At 40.2% G+C, this 23,190-nt stretch overlaps 2 protein-coding genes across 8 annotated transcripts in view; both read left to right on the top strand.

Moving 5' to 3' along the window:
* Nucleotides 1-7,610: 7,610 nt before the first annotated feature.
* Nucleotides 7,611-18,399, top strand: LOC111611101 (interferon-induced very large GTPase 1-like). Of its 5 annotated transcripts, XM_023346741.1 has the most exons (7): nt 7,611-8,130; nt 8,519-8,583; nt 8,848-8,886; nt 8,983-9,094; nt 10,288-10,389; nt 10,472-10,684; nt 12,756-18,399. In XM_023346741.1, exons 3-7 carry the CDS (start codon nt 8,881-8,883, stop codon nt 17,444-17,446), a joined length of 5,124 nt encoding a protein of 1,707 aa, XP_023202509.1. In that variant the 5' UTR covers nt 7,611-8,130; nt 8,519-8,583; nt 8,848-8,880; the 3' UTR covers nt 17,447-18,399. The 5 variants fall into 5 exon arrangements, with proteins under 5 accessions (XP_023202509.1, XP_023202510.1, XP_023202508.1 ...); XM_023346742.1 differs by lacking the exon at nt 8,519-8,583; XM_023346740.1 differs by having other exon boundaries at nt 8,519-8,886.
* Nucleotides 18,400-22,887: 4,488 nt separating this feature from the next.
* The window catches only part of LOC106700401 (up-regulator of cell proliferation-like), a 39,601-nt gene continuing 39,298 nt past the window's right edge, over nt 22,888-23,190 (top strand). For 2 of the 3 annotated variants that reach the window (XR_002753879.1, XR_002753878.1), the window contains exon 1: nt 22,888-23,103. The gene's annotated coding sequence lies outside the window, so the exon portion shown is untranslated. The remainder of the gene's footprint in view (nt 23,104-23,190) is intronic. The other variant, XM_023346745.1, reaches the window with a different exon arrangement.

Genomic DNA, 23,190 nt, shown 5'->3' with positions numbered 1-23,190 from the left:
CTTCCAAATATTAATTTAACATTAACAACCGCCTCATTCAGATCGGCCCGTCTGTCTTTACAGTGGAAGATGGTTGTCTACAGTGCAGGGAATTTCTGGTAAGCTTCATAGTGTCACAGACAAATGTTAACGATCAGGTAAAATTTACAACTTCATCAGAGTTTACACCTCCAGCAAGCAAATTGTTTCTCAATCTCCAAGAGGTCAGATCAGACTCTCTTTATGAAGCAAAGTGTAGTACACTGGTATTGTTTTCACCAGGATAATTGGACATGTCACCATTGATTCTTTGAGAAAAACAAATCACACTTTCAAAGACATTTATCCCTGATGCTGACCAAATGTATGCAAACTTCTGAGTTCAAAGGAAATTATAAGGAAATCTCTAAAAAATATTCAAAGATTTTTGGCACTTAGCAAATAAAAGTAATGTTTGGTAATTCTGACTAACCTAAACAAAGGGAATCTTGGTCTGATTTAACTCCAGACAGTGAGAAAAGAATGTTATGTCTTTTTATTTGGCATATGTACATTTCTGGTTTGAACTGTATATTTGGAACATTTTGTTTTTATCATTCCAAACAAGTCACAGATTTACCAGACTCAACAAATATGACGTTTTATCAAAATTATTTATAAAAGATAAGTGGAATTTTTGAAGATTTTACCATTCTGCTGATTTGATAAGATGTAATTCCGCATGTGAATATTGGGGATTGCAACAAAATTGATGCGTTGGAATGAGTTAAATTAAAAGCACTGAAATGACGCATTATAACGTAACTGTTTTGAATTTGACCTGGTTTATTATGTTATGCATGTGACCACTGACTTCTAACTAGCCAAATCATAGAAATGGACAGGACACCCTGGTTGTAATTAAAACAGGTTTGCCAGTTTCTGTTCTAAAGTATCTTGATTATAAACTCAGGTTAAGAGTCAAACTGCTTTGAGGCAACAAAAGCCACAAGCTGGAGTTAATTGCATTGGGCTGAGGCAGGTTTCCTGCGAAGTAGCAACATTCTCCAGGTGTAAAGACCGGTCCAACCAGAATTCAACTGACAAGTACTGGAAAACAAAGTTACGAAACAGTAGAATGATCTCAATGAGGAAATAAACTGCCTTCTCAAGTCTGGACACCTGTGAAGAAGAAAGAGCACAAAAGTTCCTGTGTGGGGATTTATCATAGCCACAAGGGGGAAAAGAGATGAACTGAACACAGAACAAAGGAACCGGAACAAACTCCCCAAATCCAAACTATTAAAACGCTGGCAACATGGGCTGAGGCAGCTTTCCTGCGAAGTAGCAACATTCTCCAGGCGTAAAGACCGGTACAGAGCTGAGGCGTGTGGCTGAACAGGTTGAGCTCGGCTGGAGAGCGAAGGACACTGTCGGTGAAGGTCCTTATCAACTGGGACTTGGACAGTGATTGGATGTGACGAGGCTTGGTCCAGCGTTTATAGGCCGACGTCTGTAGGCGGGTCACTTCAATTAACGGGTCCCGGTGGGGAAAAAAGAGTTTTCCAGTCTGAATTTGCACCTACGCTTCATTTCAATCTGGAGAGACTCAGAAGGAGAAAAGAACACAATTAGAAGAGTTTATTGATATACAGGAATTAAAGTCTTTGGCGCTCGGGCCCTGCTGGGGATAACGGTTATCGCAGCGTTAGCGATAAGCTTCAGATGAGCATTCCCGATGCTGATAGGAACCTCATCCCCCAAAAAGAGGCTGAGGCCGGGAATATAAGACAGAAAGTAAAGGGGGAAGAAGTTGCTGACTATGATTACTAATTAATAACCTAACAGGAGTGACGTGACAGCTAAAGGACAGGGAGAGTGGGAAAGGGAAGTGAAGACTAGCAGGGAATACTGCAGGCCATAAGGTGGTAAAATACACAAAACACAGGACATAGGGATGCTGGAGTGAGAGCCGGCTGGGGAAACAGCAGGGCGAGGGAGAAAGGGATGCTGGAGGGTGACGGCCGGCTGGGGACATAGCAGGGCCTGGGGTAGCAGAACGCAGGGCTTAGGGATGCTGGAGGATAAGCCGGCTGGACATGCTGCAGGGCTAGTGGAAGGGACGCGGGCGGGCGATAGCCAGCTGAGGACGTGGCAGGGCATGGGGTAGCAGGAACACACAAAACGCAGGGCAGGGGGATGCTGATAGAAAAGCCGGCGAGGAATGCGCAGGGCGAAAGTGAAAAGGATACAAGCGGGGCATAGATGAGGGGATGCTGGTTAAAAAACGCCAGCATGAACTAATGCAGGGTATAGGTTAGAGGGAGCGGGTCATGAGATGATGGGAAACTGGTTGAAAAGCCAGCATGACTACAGCAGGGGAAGGAGCAGGACAAGGGATGAGGGGCAGCTGGCTAGAAAAAGAAGCCAGCCGGAAACGCAGCGGGGCATTGAAGGAGAGAGGCAGATGGCTGAAGGACAGCTGGGAATGGTTTGAGGCATAGGGTGATGTGACACTGGGAGAAGAGTGATTGCTGTGGGTGAGCGGGGACACAGCGGGGCATGGGCTGCTGGTAGAAAAAGGCCGGCAGGGGACACAGCAGGGCAAGGGAAGGTGGAATGCTGATAGGTGAAGGCCAGCAGAGGTGATATAATGATACTATGGAGTGATATTACTGATAGAGAATGAAATGCCCCAAAAAGGAGCTGAGGCTGGGGCCGAAGCTCAGAATTAGAGGCAGGAAGTAAGAAAGGCAGGAGGAGCTAGGCTAACTCAAAACTTACAGGCTGTGTCTCGAGGAGTAATTAGAAGATAATATTGCAGAGATAGAGGTAAGTGATGAGAAGCTGGTAGATGAAGGTGAGCAGAGGTGATGTGGATGCTATGAAAAGATATGTTAGCTGGAGGAAGGAAGCTAGCTGTGAGATATTGCGATAGCAAGAAGAGGATGGGAGAATGAATAGACTAGAGTGAGAAAATGACTGTCTGCTACTGGAGATGGGATGCTGACGCTAGGATCAGACTCAGACGTTAGAGGAAAGTGGCGAGAGACAAGATCATTCTGGAATAAACCTGAAAATAAAGGTGTGAAGGACGATGAGGGGAAGGACATGCATCGCGTTTGCTGCATAGGAGTGTGCACTTTTGCATGAGGTTGACCAGCCACCACCAGTGGATCATGCAGTGCTCATCTGGCACTGAGGGAAGCTGCGAATACAGAGGAGAGATACTTACTACATAAAGAGAATGCTGAAGATGAACTGAGGATTTTTATATATACACACCTACTGTATATATAAATTATGTAAAATGTTTGCACTTATTAGATTAAAGGACTAATGACTCAGTCAGATCTAGAAAAACTCATCCGTGTGTTTATCTTGAGTCGCATTGGTTACTGCAACGTAACTTCACGGATCTTTCCAACGAATCAATCGAACGCTGCAGCTGATCAAAAATGCTACTGATCGCGTTCTCACTAAAACCAGGAAGATAGAGCACAAAACACCAGTTTTAAAACCCCCGACACTGGCTCCCTGTTGCTCAAAGAATGGACTTTGAAATACTATTGTTAGTTTGCAAATCACTGAACGACTTGGCACCACAAAACAATGAAGATCTGCTGTAAAGCATCAAACTCTCAAACTCCTGAGGTCTTTCAGTTTGAGTCTGCTCTGCATCCCCGGGACCAGATCAACAAAGAGAAGCAGCATTCAGCATCTAAACCCCACGAAATGGATCAACTCCCAGGAGACCTTAGAACAGCTGAAATGGACTTTGATGAATCTCGACTAAAACCCGCCTGTTTAGAATGTATTAGAAACATGCTCAATTACAAAGTTAATGATGGAATTTGACTTGACGTCATGTTTTGTTTGTTGAGTCCCTATGCATGACCTTGGATCTTGTGCTGTTACGATATTAAAGCACTTGCGCTGAAAATACCTTGCTGCTGAAAAGAGCTATGTTGAGTTAGGTCTTTAAATACTACAGCCGCCATGAGCATCCGGTAAGGGATGAGAGGAGAGATTTCTGGTTCGAAATTTATTTAATAGAGCTGAGAGTGGTCTACAAGAAATACAGAAGAGGAAACAAATGAAAGCTATTATTTTCACTCGCAATGAAGTTTTTTTTTTTTGTACCAGCAGATGGCAGCAAGAGACCACAAATAAACCGCAACAAAGTTATCGTGATGATAACTCTTTAGATTGCCATGTATATATTTAAGTTGCATGGATATACAGATCCTGCTTGAATACGGAGAAAACTTACTTTCATTCGTTTACCCGCTCCCGGTCTCTTGAACAAACAACTCTGAACGGCCTCTAAAGATTACTTCATCAACTTCCTGCTCACCTAACGCTGAACGTGAGCTCTTACAACAACGGCTGTTGCAGCTTGAGAGTACAAGGAACCAATCAAGGTAAACGTGAATCGGACGGTTTCCTGAGCTCTTAAAGCACAGTTATGTTAATCCATTTACGACATGCTATACAATTAGAAATTTGATTGATTTGACTGACTAGTTGAAAAGAGCCATGCAACTACTTGATTTGGACCCAGGCGATGATGAGGGGGTTTGGTTCCTCTATATAAGCCGTGCTTCAGGGCGGCTTGCAAGTGCTGATGGCCATGTTAACGAATCCGTGAGGGAGACCAGAAGGTGCTTTATGATGATTAGTTCAGAAGCGAGACGGAACGAACGCGTCTGAGCGTGGAACCTGAGTGAGCTAGCGAACAGGTTGCTTGAACTAGGAAGTGGCAGAATAATCTGAGAAATAATGGTATGCAGATTTCAGACGATTTTCGGATGAGAGATGAAACGTAAAAGCTCTGGATGGGACATGAGCTTGAAATATGAGAAAATGGGACAGCTTGCTTATTAGCGGAGAACGGCCCTGGCTCCGGATAAAATTTAATGGGTAGGGGGAAATGAATCTACGAGGCTGAACATGTACCACAACAGAGGTAGCCTGCAGGCTACTTGTTAACAAGCTTAAGGTATTACTAGAGTCACCTTTTAGCTATCTGTATTACTAGAGTCGCCTTTTGGCCATCTGTATTACTAGAGTCGTATTAAGGAAGAATAATTTATAATTAACTTTGGACAAAACGTTTGGCTCTCTCTTCCTTAATCTTCCGGGTCCTCAACAGGCGACGTGCAGCCACAGGGAAAACAACAACACTGCGTGTTGACGTCACAGAATCACAGAGTTTAATTCCATACAAAGCAACGCATGAATCAATCAACAAAGCTGCAGAGGAACAGAGATATGCATTCTTTACCTTATACAGACAAAGACAGACAAGACAAAGACAAACAAAAAACAAAACAAAGACACGTCTTTGGAGAGAGCGATGCAAAAAAGCAAAAATAGTGGCAGCTCTCTGAATTTTTTACTCCTGACACTAAGTCTTATACTGAAGGTGTGTCTTGTCTTTTTAATATATTCACTTAAGGCGTTCCTCTAGTTGACCAACTGGAAGCTACCTTGGACCATCAGAAAAACTTAGGAACTCCCCCTAATTTACGGCAAAGATCAAAGGGCCATCTGGTCTCTGGTAAAACAAAAGAGCCAACAGCCGCGTCCCGGCCCCCTGGGCTCCACAGTCATTTGGGTAAAGAAAAACCTGAGATAAGATTTCACAGATACTTGTGAAATCCGAAGTCTCTCCCGTTGTCTCTCCTTACATAGATTCTCAGAAAAAACTTAAATCCAGTAATTTTTTGTTCAAGGAAAGGTTATCTTCAGTAAAACCCCGTTTAGCATAAATCCTGAGCAATTTTCTAATACTACACAAAACATTTTCATTCAAACAATTTCCATTTGATTCTGATATAGTCACAGATAGTACAATTTTCAAATACATTCATCATTTACTAGATTAGTAGTTTTAAAATGAGATAATACAATCTTCAATCAAAACATGGTATTAATACTTAGAAAAATGTCTTCACACCATCCCAGATGTTGGTTTCTGGCAGGCTTTTGATCTGCTGTGAACAAAACAGGCTTCTCTCCCCCAAGCTCCAGTGATTCTGCCCTGCGGGATATGCTAATTTTATGGCCTCCTTTGCTCTGACCGCACAGCGGGAGGCCCCATTGAGAGATCTGCATTTGGTCCCTGTTGTCTGAATGCTTGCTCATCTGGTTTAATTTTGAATGCTTAACACAAACCTGTTCAAAATAAAGAAATTTGCTCAAAATAAGAGTGTTGAATATACCTTTTACACATGCCGTAAGATTAACTGTATTAAGCACTAAAAATAATCATTTTTCCTCAACAGTCGCCTTTTGGCCATCTGTATTACTAGAGTCACCTTTTGGCTATCTGTATTACTAGATTCACCTTTTAGCTAACTGAATTACTAGAGTCGCCTTTTGGCTAAGATTACCTGTATCAAACAGCCCTATTCGCCTCAGTCGGTTGGTTTGGAGAAAAATTGTGCACGGTTCTTTGCATTTGCTTATTGTTGCCGAGGTTCTAACGCGCTCCTGCGCTCTCCTTCGCTGCCCTCGGGTGCAACCCAGCGCGAGCGTCTCGGCATTTATGATGCGTTTAAAGGCGGCTCGGAGAACCAGGTTACAACATGAAAACATCAGATTAAGCAGTTTTAACTGCGAAAGAGAGCGAGAACACATGCATGGGAAGTGCGGAAGCCCCTAATGTAACAAATTGATGTAAGAATAATGAAGTTCGGAACAACCTGAAAGGCGCATGCAAGTAGGGCCTGCGAGTTCAGGAAAGGGATAAACTAATAAAAGTTCCTATGTTTTGTAGCGTTGTAAAAAGTGAATGAGGCACGTGAAGGCTACATCTTTCCCCGAAGCCCGAGGCGAGCGTGGCGTGGGAAGTCCGATGGGAGGTGCTGATGAGCGGGCTGACAGCGGCCATGCGGATTTGAGCCAAAGCGGGGAACCAGTGGGAAGGCGATGAACGCTGGCGGTGGAATGGAAAGATGGTGGACAATGAGCTGGGAGGGAACCGCAGCGTAGATCGAAGCAACGAGACCTTGGCGGCCCCGCCGGGGCGGAGAAAGACTGCGAGGGGACGTATGCAATGTAGATGGTGGGATTATGTGTCTACTTGCCAGAGACGGATCGTGAAGTGGGTGGCATAGGAGCGAGGGCCGGTAGATCCCAGATCGGCGGGCGAAGCTGTTTGGAATGAATGAGGAGGAATTCTTCTTCCATCTGAGGAGCGTCTGAAGAAAAAGAAGGAGCCGAGCACGCGGCTAAGCGGCTTTTATGATGGACATTAGATAAGATAAGATAAGATTTATTTGTCATTGTCATCAACAGATTACAACGAGATTGAGATTTGCTCGACTCGAGTTAAAATGCAGGTTATGTGTATATACAATATACATATCTACATAAAAAAGATAAAGAAATAAATAGTACAAAATGAGAAATAAATAGACATCAGAAGACGGTTGCAGCGCCTGGAGGTGTCGCAACAGAATTTACATTTTTAACAAAGTGGTGTCAAGAGCAGAAGTTCTTTTGCCTTTGAATTTAGTGCCATGATTGCCATAGGGTAAAAACTGTTTTTTAGGCGATTTGTCCTGGTTTTTTTTGCTCTGTATCTCTTGCCTGATGGCAGCAGCTGGAAGAGACCATGGCCAGGGTATGAAGAGTCATTTAAAATGTCCAAAACTTTCTTGTGGAGCCTGGAAGTGTAAATCTGTTCTATAGTGGGGAGGGGGCAGCCTATGGTTCTAGAGGTGGAAGGACGACCAATCACGAAGAAAAGGATCTGGTGAGATGGCTGACTGAGAGCTGAGGCGTGCGGCTGAACAGGTTGAGCTCGGCTGGAGAGCAAAGGACACCGTGGGTGAAGGTCCTTATCAGCTGGGACTTGGACGGTGATTGGACGTGACGAGGCTTGGTCCAGCGTTGACAAGGCCGACATCTGTAGGCGGGTCACTTCAATTAGCAGGTCCCGGTGGGGGAGTGGAGGGGGAAGAGTCTTCCAGTTTGAATTTGCGCCTAGGCTTCATTTTGGGATCTGTAGTTTTTTGTGTTACCAGCATTTCATATCGCCGGGCCATTAGTAACAATAATATAATGATCTTGCGGGCTGGATATAATTGCAAGCCAGGCCTGATGTGACCTGCGGGCCTTGAGTTTGACACATATGGTCTAACAGTCTTCTATTGACTACTGGTTAGTATCTGACTCCTTAAAAGCCAATAACATCATTGTCAATATTCTTCCCACTCTGCTCACAGATCATAAAGCAATATATATTTAGATAAATCTGTCTGGTAACCATTCACAGAATAGGAAAGCCTACTGGATCCTAAACAACTCTTCACTTAAGTTAGGAATTGATCATCTTTTTGACATTGCTGGATTTTACATGCATTATGATTTATGGATTCTTTCATTATAACTATCATCACACTGTCTATAATGATAAAAGTTGATGTTTTAATAAAGGTGCTGTGATGGTCCAAATGTGTGCACTCTGATGTTCAGCTTATTAAGTTGCCATGGCACCAATGCAGTTAAACTTTAAGCTAAATGTTTATTCTTTTCTCTTTACTTTCAGGACTGATAGACAGTTTTTATCTGTAAAACAAAGACAGGCTCAATGGTTCTGCTGCCACGACCCTGGTGGGTAAATGTCCCAGACAGACACCTTATATATATATATATACAGTATGTATATACTGTATATATATATATGCATTATAATAGCAAAAGCTGTAATGCTCTACTTGAGAAAGTGCATCTATTCAGCCTCTCCTTGACAATCATTCAACAATTCTGAGTGCCACACTACCAGACAGGAAAAGAAAAAATAGGAACTGGAAGATAAAGCTGCTACTCTTTCACTTATCAAAACAAATGCTTCAATATTTCATCCTTTTCTTTCAGAGAGAAGCTGAATGGTTTAGAGTTTGACCCACAATGGAGGTACATAGCCACATTATGAATGTCCAACATATAATGAAAATTATATCACCGTCCATCCTTCTACGTGATACTTAAATTATATATTTTTGTTTTAAGGAGCCCAGATCTGACAACTCAGAGGATATTTATGGTGAGGAAGACGAGGGCCCTCCTTCAGCATACACTGACTGTGAGGCTGACTATCAAAAGGCTGCTACAGATGATGAAGGTCAGTGAATTTAATTTGAAAATGACAACCACATTAAGAAGTAGACTCTGTTTTTTCAGGCAGTGGCATTTTTATTATCCTCATCTGTTGTTACTATCACAGCCCCGCTGAGTCGGTACTTTGTAGAACTGCCTTTTGGGGCGGGTCTCTACCAGCATGTTTGTTCACTCAACACTAAAACATGCAAAGGAAGCTTTCTTTGCAGATGTCATAAACAAAAACATTAACAATGCTCGAGCTTTATTTGCAACAGTTGACAGGCTCACAAACCCTCCTGTGACGTTACCACCTGAATTTCAATCTAATGCTGCCTGCAGCAAGTTTTTCAGGTTCTTTGCAGAGAAAATTTTAAAAATCAGAAAATTAATCTGCACATACACTAAAGCCAATACCAATGCTGTGCCCAAACAAAACAAATACAGGAAAAATGATGAGGTAGTTTTACAACCATTCCCACGACCACTAAGGGTAAGTTCTGGCACTGGGTGTAACACAAAAAAAGTATCCTAAACAGTTGGTGTCAGTAGCAAAATATAGTTTAATTTACAATTGAAGTAAAATCTCAATCACAGTAGACAACAAGCACAGGGAAGCTTTAAGCTTCAGGGTCTCCCAGGAAAAAACAACCAACAAAACACCCCCCTTTTAATTATAAAATAAAAACACTTTAGAAAATAAAAACACTTTAGAAGAGAACTGAAAAAGAAAGTACAATACCTGAACTCCCTGACTAACCAAAAAACAGGAGAAAACAGTTAAACAAAATGGCAGAGAACCCCTACCAGCTTCCACTGTGAATAGAAACAAAACTTTAGTTAGACACTTGATGCTTCACAAAAATGCTCACAGCAAAACCATCCAAAGTCTCCACAAACAATCAGCTCACAGACAAGATCACATCAGGAAGGAAAGAAGAAAAGAGATCTGACATCTCTGGTTGTAGCTCTTTATGATGTGGCTGACGAGCTCCAACACATTGCACCTGTGGCAGCCAGGTAAAGCTGAAACACAAAGAAAAAGCTCTCTCATGAAGAGAGCCCCTAGAGGACAGTGACTGTAACAAGTAGTATTAGAGTCATTTTCTACAATGGAGGTGAGCAGCTACTTTGTAGAAAAACGTGATGAAAAATATTGTACCCATTATAAGACTGAAAAATATGTAGTCTTATATTTTTATGTTATTTGTACTGAAGATTCATTTGTGGATCTTTACTGTGAAGAAGAAAAGGACCCAGGATCAACAACATGTGTCGACTGTGAAGCTGATTATCATGAAACGGGTACAGATGGTAAAGGTCAGTGCATTCAATTTGACAAAGAACAATGAGCAGTCTGTGTCTTCAGGTATTATTATGACTGTTGTTATTATCTTCACAGCTGTTTGCCGTCATGTTAAGACAACACAGTATAAGATCAGCCATGAGTTAATTTCTCAGCCTCTGGAGACTCCTGTTGGTGAAATGGAGAACCACATTGTGATCAACTGCAGGGAGGAAGAAACGTTACAAGAGACAACAGAGACAAATGACTGGACAGAAATCAGTGACCTGCCTGGAAAACAAAACCTTGAGGAAGAAAGGAAAACACAAAGTAAGCATTATGTGTCACTTTAGCAACAAAGTTGACTGTGAAACAAAACAAAAAAAATACATAATTTATAAATGTATTTTGAACTAAAACTATTTTTTTGCCTGGTATTAAGAAGGGATTGTTGGTCATCCTGCACACATTTGTTAAAAAGATAACCCTAAAAATTGGAAGTGATCTTGGAAATTTGAAATTTATTTAAACTAAAGGCAGTACATTAAAAACCAACAAAACAGATCAAAACCAATTGCATTTGCATTATTCCAAACCACTGAGAATGCCCTCATGCTTCAGAAACAGGAGCTAAACATGTATTCCCTCCATCTGTGATGCATTTAATAACAAAGATCATATCACAACAATGAACGTTTTTGGATTTGGTTAAATTTGAGGGCGAGAGCATGCAGGTACAGAAAACGTTAGATATGTTCATCTGCTTGATTAATGTGTGATGGGATCTGGATTCTCTGTTCAACTTGTCGAACATTAATTAAACCACATAAAACTTTCATTTAAAATGATTAGCCTCTGTCAATATCATTTAAAAATTCAAAGATAAAAATGGAATATGACGGGATATTTTTGACGACGTCAGTCTAAATAACGGACAAGAAAAAAGTCTAGCGCAACCTCTGCTCTCAGTATTCCTTCAAGATCATTTTTTAAAATTATTTATTTAACTTCTATTTGGAATGTTACTACCACATGAATGAACACATTTTAGAAACAGGGCCTATACATAGGTCAAGAGTTGGCAAAAACTAGCACAAAAATGTCACTGAATGCATTTGGATCATATAGTCCTTAATACAAAAATGGCAAAAACAATGCCAGATTGTTGATGTAATAAGATTATTCAAAACACGCTGTACGGGTTAGGTCAGAGGTCTCAAATTCCAGTCCTCAAGGGCCGCTGTCCTGCAACTTTTAGATGTGCCTCTGCTGCACCACACCTGAATAGAATAATTAGATCATTATCAAGGCTCTGGAGAACTGGTCTACACAAGGAGGAGGTAATTAAGCCATTTAATTCCAGTGTTTTGTACCTGTGGCACATCTAAAAACTGCAGGACAGCGGCCCTTGAGGACTGGAGTTTGAGACCCCTGGGTTAGGTCCTTAAGTAGCTAAGAACATGGCTACTCAAGATAAGTAGTTTGTCTTAAGTAGGTATGTTTATGTTAGCAAGGACACAGCACTAGCATAAACAGAAGGCACAATGTTACTGCAATTAAAACAATGGCTAAGTTGTCATATCAACACGCAATAAATTCTTGGCTAAAATAAAGTTTGTCATTTTAGTGTTATTTGCAGCTTATTGTTTGATGTGTATGTCATTTCCATAGATAGAAGGAACGGATGCCCCAATCAAACAAAGTCTTACTCTGAATCTTTCTTCATGGGAGTGGAGATTGCTGAAGTTCTGGTCCTTCTAGTCCTTAATGCAAACAAAGAGAACTTTCCATACTCTTGTTTGTACATTTCCAAGAAAAATAAATTCAACCAGGCAGTTCATAGAGAATATGATGCTGCTTAATGGTGGAATGTGTGAGTTAATATGCCCAACAACCGAATATTCTCATTTATCCACTTACAGCTTTGGCATCATTGAGCCCTAACCCTAAACCTTGGACTTGAAAATTGATACAAGAAATAAAATTGGCATCTTTACAAAATTGAAAACCATGCTAAACCATAACCTTGTTTAGCAGTTCCTCAAAAACTACTGGGACATAATAGTTCAAAAGATGTAATAGCGAATAGAGAAAAATTAACAAATTGAAAAATAAGACCCTAACAGAATATAAATATATCTATGTTGAGATTAAATTAAACTTTTCTGCAATACTAGAGACTCCAAGTAAAAACTAAATTGTAATTAAATGCTAAAAAAATATTTTGCAAGATATGTCCCTTTTACGTTGGCAGATATAACATCATTAGTTTCAATTGTAGAACAATGTTTCTTTTCTACGATGCAAAAATAAAATCTGCAATGCTGAAGTTAAAAATAGTATTTAATTAGAATTCACACCCATACACATTAAAAACTTGATGTATCTTTATCATTCACAGAGACCAACCTTGAGAGGCTTTTGGAAGATTTGGGCTTGGAGCAGTACCACAGAGAGAAGTTATCATTAAGCAAAATACTTGGGATTGATGAGAAGACGATCACTGATGACCTGGGCGACTGTAAATCAAATATCCCGTTGAATTTTCTCAAGAAATTAGTGATGGTTAATGTGACTGCTAGGAACGTAAAAGGTGTATCATGTGACTTGAGTAATGAATCTTCTGAGTCAAACTGTGATGATGAATCAGAGAGTACAGAGAGCAATTTTGAGGACCTGTTTGAGAGCCCAAATAAGACTGAAACATTTAATCCTCTTGATATAATGACTGCTCTCCTTTTGTGTTCTGATGGGTTTGTTCAGCAAGAGTTAGCTCTAAAAATGTCCATGTGTCAGTTCTCTGTTCCTCTGCTGCTTCCTAACTGTGATACACAGCAGTGCACCCTCATGCTGTGGGCCATGAGAGACATTGTTAAGAAGTACAGACCTTCAAATCTTTCAGAATCAAAAGGTTTCCTAGAAGAAAGAATAGTTCTTTCTGAACTTCCAATGATCTCATTTGTGAGACTGGGTGAGTGCTCTCTGTCCAAATCAGAGATCCTCAATAAACTTCTGAGTAACTCTCAGCAATACCATGACACCTTTGTTCACCGTGACATGGAGTGTGGAGACATTCAGAGAAGAATATCCAATGGACTGACTGAAATGACCTGGTACCTTCCCTGTGGAAACAAAAACATGGACATCTTCAGTGAACCAGTTGCTATAGCTAACCTTCGTGGAGACATTGCTTCATTTGAAACTCAATTCTCCTTTTTGTGTCAGACATCTGCTGCAGTTTTTGTTTTCTTTGAGCAGCTGGACGGTGAACTGCTGATGAACATAAACCATAAAGCTCAAATCTTCTTAGTAGGAAACCAACAGAACAAGAGCCTTACTCCAGATGTTCTGAAGAAACTAGCAACCAGGTTGAACTTGACAAAAAACAATATAATTATAAAAACTGACAAAACAAATGATGCAGATTTTGTCAAATCTTTGAAAAAAGTTGTGAGCAGTGTACTTACCAAACCACAGTTAAAGATGTCAGTAGAGCAGATGGCTGATGTTGCATATGAATTAGGAATTCCAGTTGATGAAGATTCTCCAGAGTGCCAGGCTGGAAAGAAAAATGCAGATGCCATCACTGCAGAGATTAAAGACACTTTTCAATTCAAAGAAAATCAGTTTCCTTTGCAAGGTCAAATATGGAAGGAACTGACATTTTTGGAAAAGGAAGAATTTCATCTCCGAAACATTGGTTCTGAAAATATAGAAAACTATAAGAGCAACCTTAAAAAGAAAAAAGAAGAGCAACGTGAAAAACAAAATTCCTATGCAATGTCAAGTGTAATGACATGCTTCATTAGTGCAATATCCAGGCCACATAGAGAAAGGTGTTATTTTCTTAAATGGATGAGAATGAACCTCGACAATTTATCTCGAACAAAACTTTCTGGCCTTAGGGAGCTTTACAAGGAAAAATGCAAAGATTCTGAAAACAAACAGGAGATCAAAGAAATTGACGAACAACTTTCCAGCAGCTCACTGGGAGTTGAGCACTTCTTCCGTGAAATGGGTCAAATCTATGAAGCTTCTCTTTACCTTCCAGAAACAGATCCATCACGTCAACAGCTGCAACATCTGCCCAAACTCTGTGCTCAGTTGTTGCTGGATGGATTTCCTCTTGAGCTTGTAGATGGAGATGCTTCCAACATTCCTCTCAGATGGGTGAGTGATGTTCTCTCTCAGCTCAATGACTTGGTGTCTCCAAAGAACAAGATCCTGGTCGTCACAGTTCTTGGAGTTCAGAGCACAGGGAAGTCCACTCTCCTTAACACCATGTTTGGAGTTCAGTTTGCAGTCAGCAGTGGTCGATGCACTAGAGGTGCCTTCATGCTGCTCATCAAAGTCAATGAAGACGTCAAGAAAGTTCTCAACTGTGACTTCATGATGATCATCGACACTGAAGGCTTAAAGTCACCAGAGCTAGCACAGCTGGACAACAGCCATGAGCATGACAATGAGCTGGCAACACTAGTTGTTGGTCTGAGTAATATCACCATTATCAATATTGCAATGGAGAATTCAACAGAGATGAAAGACATCCTGCAGATAGTGGTGCATGCTTTCCTCAGGATGAAGGCGGTCGGCAAAAAGCCTCAATGTCAGTTTGTTCACCAGAACGTTTCTGATGTTTCAGCTCATGAGAAGAACCTGAGAGACAGGAAGCTGCTGTTAGAACAGCTGAATGAGATGACCCAGGCTGCAGCTAGAATGGAGAAGAAAGAAAAATACAAGAACTTCACTGATGTGATGGAGTATAATCCAGACACTGGGAACTGCTACATTCCTGGACTCTGGAATGGAAACCCACCAATGGCTCCAGTCAATGCAGGATACAGTGAGACTGTCTATGAACTCAAGAAAAACATCATCCAACAGCTGGGAAAGTGTGGGTCAACTTCTAATAACATCTTGGAGTTCAGAGAGTGGATAACCAGCCTGTGGAACGCAGTAAAACATGAAAACTTCATCTTCAGCTTCAGAAACAGCCTGGTGGCTGATGCTTACATGAGGCTCTGTACAGAATACAACCAATGGGAGTGGGAGTTCAAAAAGGAAATGTACAAATGGGTTACCACAGCAGAGATAAGGATATCCAATTTTGGTACAGCTGCTGCATCATCTGAAATATCTGACATGAATGAATTCATGACCGAGTTGAAAAGTGAAGCAATCACAGAGCTGACCAAGTGGGAGACAAAGATCCTTGAAAACCTGAAGAAATACTTTGATCAGCCAGAAGGTCATGTTTATCTGGTTGAAGGATACAGAGAGGATTTCTCCAACAGCATAAAGAGTCTTCGACGACAAACTGAAAGATCGGTTTTGAACCAGATCACAGTAGCTGCTGATATCAAGCAAGGAATGAAAGAACTCGACAAAATCAAGGCCACTTATACAGAAAAAATTGAGAAAGCAGTTTATGCTTTAATTAATGAATGTCGTGAGAAGAAAGTTCAAATGATGGACAAAGAACTTAATGAATGTTTTGACAAGATGTGGACTGAAGCAATGAACACCTTGTCTTTCTCTGAACAGCAGACTTTAAATGTCTTCACCAGTGTGTCCCTTCAGTTGCAGGCAAATCTTTCACCGAAGGGAAGCCATGCATGTGAACTGCTGAGTAAAAAAAACCTCAAAGACTGTGGACTGGAGCCTTTTAAATATACCCCAAGAGGGGTGCATGAAAACGTCAAAGTTGCCATTAAAGGGATTTTAACCTCGAAGAATCTAGTCAAGGAAAGACAAGAAGTTGCTGACACAATCATATCTGCTTGCAATGACTGTGTTTGGGATCAAATCAAGAGAAAAACCAATTATCATGATACTTACATCCAGGAGATTCTTCACATCATTGATGAGAGGCTGAACAAAGCTGATGTTGACACTGACATTGAGTTTGAAGTGTCTCTGAAACAACACATCTGTGGATCTGCAGCCAGAAAGTTTCAGAAAATGCATGAAGAATTTATCCAAGAAAATGATCCTTACAGATGTCTGCAGAAAAACAAAGAAAAGTTCTGCACAGATTTCAAAGATGTGTTTTATGAAAGAGACCAATGCCAGAAGAAAGCTGAAGAATTCACAAACCAATGTCTGAAACCTGCTGTTGAAAACTTCGTCTATCGTTCTCTTGGTCTTGATATTGTTGATAAAATGATGACAAAAGAGGAGTTCAGCACACGAATGTCCTTCCAGTATTCAATTTTATTGGATCTGATTTCAAAAAGTGAATTTGAAAACTTTAAGAGTTACATTCGCTCATATGCAGATTATGTAAAATTGTGGATATCTGGTAGAATAAAGGAGACATTCTCATTTGGGTCTACTCTATGTGAGTTAGAGGACAAACATCTTAAGTTCTGTGTAAACCACATAAATGATGCCATTACAAAGGTAAAAGCAGAAAACACTGACAGTCTGAGGACATTTGTTGAAAATATCTGCAAAGAAGTTGGAGATAAACTGGTAATTTCCCAGGATTTTCTTGATGCCTTCATGGTTCTGAACAAGTCTGACCAGGAACAGTTTGGTCACTGGCTCAACGAGTGTGTGCAGGAAATGACAGAAGCTCTTAGAGAAAAGTTTAAATCAACTGAGTTTGAAACAAAACTCTCACGACTCCACATAAAACCAGAGAATGAGCTTTTCACCAGAGTGATTGGTTGTTGCAAACAGTGTCCATTCTGCAAAATACCTTGTGATGCAGGTGGAGAAAACCACACTCAACACTTTGCTTCTCTGCATCGACCAAATGGTTTAGGTTTGATCAAGTCGAAAGACTCAAAAAAACTCACGACTGACGTCTGCAATTCTCTTGTTATCAGTAACAAACGTTTTCGCTGCAGTGTCACAAACAATGAATGGTGTCCTTACACAAAATATAAGAATTTTTTCTCAGACTGGGATATTCGTGCAGATGTGAGCCTTGAATCATCAGATTATTGGAAATATGTGATGGCCACATACAATAAGGATTTTGCTGAAGCATATGATGCACAACCTGCTGACATTCCTGATTCTTGGAAGACAATCACAATGGAAAAGGCAAAGAAAAGTCTCAAAGAGTCGTTCAACATCAGCTGAAATATAACTCATGTTGAGTTTTAAGAACACAAGTGGTTTTAAAAACCAGACCAGTTTTAAGAACTAGTTTCTATTCTATTACACTCTTAATAAAAACTGGTATTTCTATTAAAAGTATAATAGAAATGCTTTTGCATGTAGAGTATTTCTATTATTCTTCCCCCTATTTTTGAAAGCCTGGATAATTTACACTTAGGGCTCATCCTTTTCACTAAAGACAAAATAAATCACTTTAAGCCTGTTTTACTTTAGTTCCATGTATTTTTTAATCAATAATCATTTCTAATTAATGCATTTTATTGTTCTGTTTTTTTATAAATTTTGTTTACAAAGTATCTTGTCTTACAGTACAGCGTTGTTAGAAAATGGTCCGAATGTGCAACTACATTGGATGGGTGATTTCTTTGGTCATTGCTGGATTCTGTTGTTCCTGTTCTTGTTATCATGATTGTTCTTCTTGGGTTGTGGTTAATTCTCAATACTTCCACCCTATGGCTGCCTTTATCTTGTTGTACTTTGGTGCAACAGGATAAAGGCAACAGGATAATCAATGCTTTCCAAAGCATTGATTATCAAATGAGACAAACAATCTCTCTCTCTACAATATTCATAAAGGGTGAGTAGCAGACTATAAAGAACTGCTGCAATTAGCTTATCAATCAGTTACAGAAACAGCAGCTCAAATTTCAAGCTCATAATCCTGGCAGAGATAACATGACCTCAATTAGAGTTGGTCATGCAAAGTTTTGCAGAAGCCACCTGAATCTTATTTTTCCCATTTCAACATTTGAGCATTTCTTTTTAGATGTGTTTGGTGTTTTGATTTTGATATATTTAATTTGTCTTATTTTTCATTGCTTGAAAGAAATCTGTAAGAGATGTAGCATGTTATTTGTCCAATACAAACCCAGTTAATGTGTAACCATTATGACTCAATAAATGGTAATAAAAAAGTTGCAGTTTGTTCATGCCTCTATTCTTCTGAATCATTTGAAAAGATTACTGGAAACACCTTCATTGATCATTCTGAATTTGCGATTCTATAACAGAAAGGAGGTCTGCATTTTCATTTATCAGGATAACTACATATTTATACCTTTTAAATAAATTAAAGCAGTTTGTCATACAATATGGCATGAATTAAAGCAGAATTTGTTGTCTGCATATTTGTCACAGAATAAAGAAGTGAAATCTGCATTTTTGCTTTGAGTGTTTAAAATTCTTTGATTTAAGCTGTGTGCTTAAAAACCTGAGATGCAGATGCCTCAATTACAATGCCAAGTCCGGCCCGCCAAAACTTTTTATATTGTTCTGCAGTCTCCAAAGGGATAAATAAATAGAATTGTCAAGATAACAGTTGTGCCTAAATATTTTATCAATAAGAACAAAGTTTTATTTGTTTACTATTGTTTACGCTATGTTGTTTCAATCGCTCCCTTCAGTCTTTTGCAGAAATTCATGCAGGATCAACAGATGCACTATTTCACGCTAATACATAATTGTGTTTATTACAAATTTTTTTGCAAAAGTGATCTAAAACAGTAAGTAGTGAGCCTAACTCCCACCTCATTTGATAACATTTATTTCCTCTATTTCTTTTCGGTGTCAGGCTTATTTGATGTCAAGCTTATGTATGAAGCATGAATTGTACAAAGTGGCAAAGCAGAATAATAAATTACATTAGGTAACTAAAAAGTGTACTTCATTAGCAATTACAATAAACCAAAAGTGTAATTGTAGCATACTGTAACTACTAATATATAAAATATGTAATTCTAATATACTGAAAATACATTCTAAACATATTTTAAATGTAATTCAATCACATAAATAGTACACTCAATATATACTAATCAAGCACATTTATATTACATAAAAAGCAATATACTTAAAGTACACTAGGTTTAACTAAAGTTGTCCTTAAAAAGTATGTTGAAGTACACTTAGTACACTTTAAATTGTGCTTTAAAACAATTTAAATATTATTAAAATACTGTTATGGCCCTGAACCTTAAGGGCTGGACTGCAGGTGTTGCTTTGGTCTGTCTTTGTGCTCCTCCCCTTTGCAGGTGTTTCTGATCCGTTGATTTGGAGCACAGAGTTTTGAAAGTGGCCATCTCCACCTTCTGGGTCGCCTTCAGCGTCCACTCTGGCTCTTGATGCTTGTGGTGCTCTGCTGCCAGGCCTCAGCTCCCCTCCTTGTGCACATTTGAGTTTGTCTTTGATTTTGCACTTCAACACTCCCATATGCACTCATACAACACATTCAAGCATTTGCATTACACCACTGATACTGACATCCACAATCTATTGTTGTTTTTGTTAATATTCCTTTTTAATGCACTTTTACCACTGCATGATCTCCCGTTTTTGTTATGACCTTGAGCAAGTCGTAACAACACAACACCAAAAGGTCATATCACTGCTTTACCAAGTGTTCAGGATTCTCCTCATCACATATGGCCAAACAGGGAGAGCCACACCCACAACAACCCCAGCACCATACTCTCATGGGATTCCAACAAAACGTGGGCCAACTCCTCCACCAGAAAGGTCATCTCACATACACATCCAGGCTCAAAGCACACTTTTTCCTTACACTGAACTTAAAGCTTAAACACACCAACCTCAAACAAATTTAAAATTTCTTAAAGTGCTGATCACATTTCCACGTGACACTCAAAGCAAGATCGGAGTGCTCTGCCATCATTATAATTGCTCTTAACACATGTCTACAAGATGGTTTTAACCATTAAAAGCCTCAACCTGATCCATGTTTATAACAGACGAGACAATTTAATGCACAATAAAAACTCTAAAAACAACAAACGCAGTGTGTTCTCGCTAACTGCCTAGCGAAGAAGATTACAAACTCATCCCTAGTCTTCGTGAGGCGTGGCGATGGGTTGTTATGCATTTAAAAACCAGTGGCACGATAAAGGCGACCAGCAGGCTGTCACCCCCTCGAAACCATGGAATGCTCCCGAGCCGATGAAGGGAAAGGGGATAGGGAAGCTCTTCCCGCCGTACCTCCACACTGGGAAATAACGCCGTGAAACCCCTGTTGGGAAACGCCGCTAAAACTTGCAAGGGGGCACCTGCTCAAAAACGTTTTATTAGTGCACATTAAAAACTCGACACTTACCTATATCGTTAAAATTAAAGCCATGGAACAAGCATCCCGCTCCAATATGACAAAAGTGCACCGCACATAATCCAAACCACCTGCATATCCCCCAAGAGCGCACAAGTCCAAATAAGGACAATTATGTCACGGGCTTCCCCAGTCAAAAATTAAACGCACGGAAAATGGGCTCTTTTCACCTCAGCTTCCGCATTCGGGGAAAAGCGGCTCAATCGTTTCCGATCTATTGAAAACGTCTCTTTACACTCAGTATTTGCAGGGCTTGTCCAAGGTAACAATTAATGATGTACATCGATCCGAAGCCCCGACAAGTTGGATAAAGGTTTTAAGATGTTCGCCTCGTTATACACAGATAGGAAGGTAAGTTTTACTTTCTTTAAACTTTGTGGCTAACATTAGCTTTAGCTTATGCTAGACATTTTTCTTGTAAAAATGTGCTTGTTGGTTTACGATCCAAAATCAGACAAGTCCAGCCGTTATAGAGCTCTAAAACTTTTCTTTATCCCAGTTCTTTGCACATTACACTACCATTTTCACACTGACAAACATTCCAAAGAAGAGGGAGCCACCCCTCTGATTCAAACCACCTGGCTTTTAAAGCATGGCCAGGACTAATTAAGAGGCGGAGACAACAATTACATTTCCAGGTAAACAAAAGAACAAACATTTGTGCTAAACAATATTCCTAAACAAATATTCACAGAATTACAACTAACAATTTAACACAAACAAAAATAAGCTGGTACCAAACAAAAAATAAAACAAACATCTCTCCTTCTCAAAGAATGGACCTTCCCAGTAAGGTAAATTGGAAACACCAGGTCCTAGGCATCACTGCTCATGGGTGCGCCTCCATGGCAAAACATGACCTCAAAAGGAAAGAGAGGATGATCAAAACAAAATATTAAATAAAGCAACAATACAGGAAGCACAAAAAAACAACAACACCTGTTGAGGGGGGGTAAATCCCTCACAGTGCTATTTAAGTATCTAAACATTTTTCATCCATTCTAACGGACAATGTTTTTACCTTGTTTTCAAGTATATTACCTGCGTTTATTTTCATTATTGTCAGAGACCAAGTAATGGGGGATTTCACGGTACAGGGTTTTTGCTTCTGAGGAACAACAAGCCCATAGCTTAACAGTAGAGCAGCTCTGGTGTCAGAGTTCTAGTTCAGCTGGCTGTTCAGATTCAGAGTTGTTGCTTTTAGAAAAATATGGCCGTGTTCCTTAAGGTCTCCGTGTTATTTCGCTTTATTAGTTTTTCATGCTTCTTGTGAAGCAGGACGGTGTTTACAGCAGTGTGTACAGGCGGATCAGTTGCTCGGCTGTCTGGCTCTGGTCTGCTCTCTGGTTCCCATAAACTCTCTTTCAGGCTGAATACAGAAGTGATTCCATGGAAATAACAAAGGAGGCTCCTTTACCTTCTTCTTTAGGCTGAAGAAGCTGATCCAGAGTGAAGTGAAGGCTGTAAACGTTGCTGTGCGGCGTTAGCTTTAACTGGTAGCCACGAATATTTACAAGCCACCGTCTTCTTAATTCAGGATCGTTTGGAAATCCATGAAAACGTAAAAGCCCATTATATTAGGAAGACAGCAATGTTCATAGTATTGTTTTATTTGCGTCTGAAATACGACTTTGTCTTTTCTAGCTGTCATGGTAACTCAAAGCGGAAAAAAGAGAGCCACATTTGCGCATGCGGTTGTGACGTCAGCGCGGCAGGTGCAAACAGCAACCAATAGCGTCCCAGAGCCGAATGATAACAAGCTAGAAATCCAACGCAAAACAATCGCGCAAACAACAACGTAATTCAATCAAAACGGTAAGGAAAGCCAACTTACCAAACCAAACATAACTCAGAACCGTTTGAACGAGCCTCCACGACTTGCTCAATGTCATAACAAAAACTGGAGATCATGCAGTGGTTAAAGTGTATAAAAGGAATATTTATTAACAAAAACAACAATAGATTGTGGATGTCAGTATCAGTGGTGTAATGCAAATGTTTGGATGTGTTGTATGAGTGCATATGGGAGTGTTGAAGTGCAAAAACAAAGACAAACTCCAATGTGCACAAGGAGGGGAGCTGAGGCCTGATAACAAAACACCACAAGCATCAAGAGCCAGAGTGGACGCTGAAGGCGACCCAGAAAGTGGAGATGGCCACTTTCAAAACTCTGTGCTCCAAATCAACGGATCAGAAACACCTGCAAAGGGGAGGAGAACAAAGACAGACAAAAGCAACACCTGCAGCCCAGCCCTTAAGGCCCAGGTCCGTAATAATACACTAAACACAACGCTGCTCATATCATAATGCTTGGTCATATCATAAAAACCATGTGATTTCTTGTAAAGAGCAGGGAGGGAAAAGGAAAGTGAAAAAGGTTTTCAGCAGAATATAAAAGAACATCTGAACAGCTGCAGTTCTCCAGTCATCTTTAGGAGAGCGAAGAGAGAGTAAAAACATTTTTGTGAAAGACAGTCGGTCCTCGGGCAGATCTTCTGCAAAGGTATGATATTTATTCTATGTAGTTCAGCAACTCTTAAAAAATATTCAGAACCCAGCTGCTCTAAGTAATTATAGGACTATCTCAAAA

Source organism: Xiphophorus maculatus, chromosome 14, assembly GCF_002775205.1.
Source record: "Xiphophorus maculatus strain JP 163 A chromosome 14, X_maculatus-5.0-male, whole genome shotgun sequence".
NCBI classification, from domain to species: Eukaryota; Metazoa; Chordata; class Actinopteri; order Cyprinodontiformes; family Poeciliidae; genus Xiphophorus; species Xiphophorus maculatus.
This window is presented reverse-complemented; position numbering and strand designations above follow the sequence as displayed.

Excerpts from the sequence above, each read along its gene's own strand:
- LOC111611101 (XM_023346742.1), top strand. Across the intron at positions 9,095-10,287 it reads GGCTGCTACAGATGATGAAG|ATTCATTTGTGGATCTTTAC; the intron begins GTCAGTGAATTT and ends TTTGTACTGAAG. Across the intron at positions 10,685-12,755 it reads GGAAGAAAGGAAAACACAAA|AGACCAACCTTGAGAGGCTT; the intron begins GTAAGCATTATG and ends TATCATTCACAG.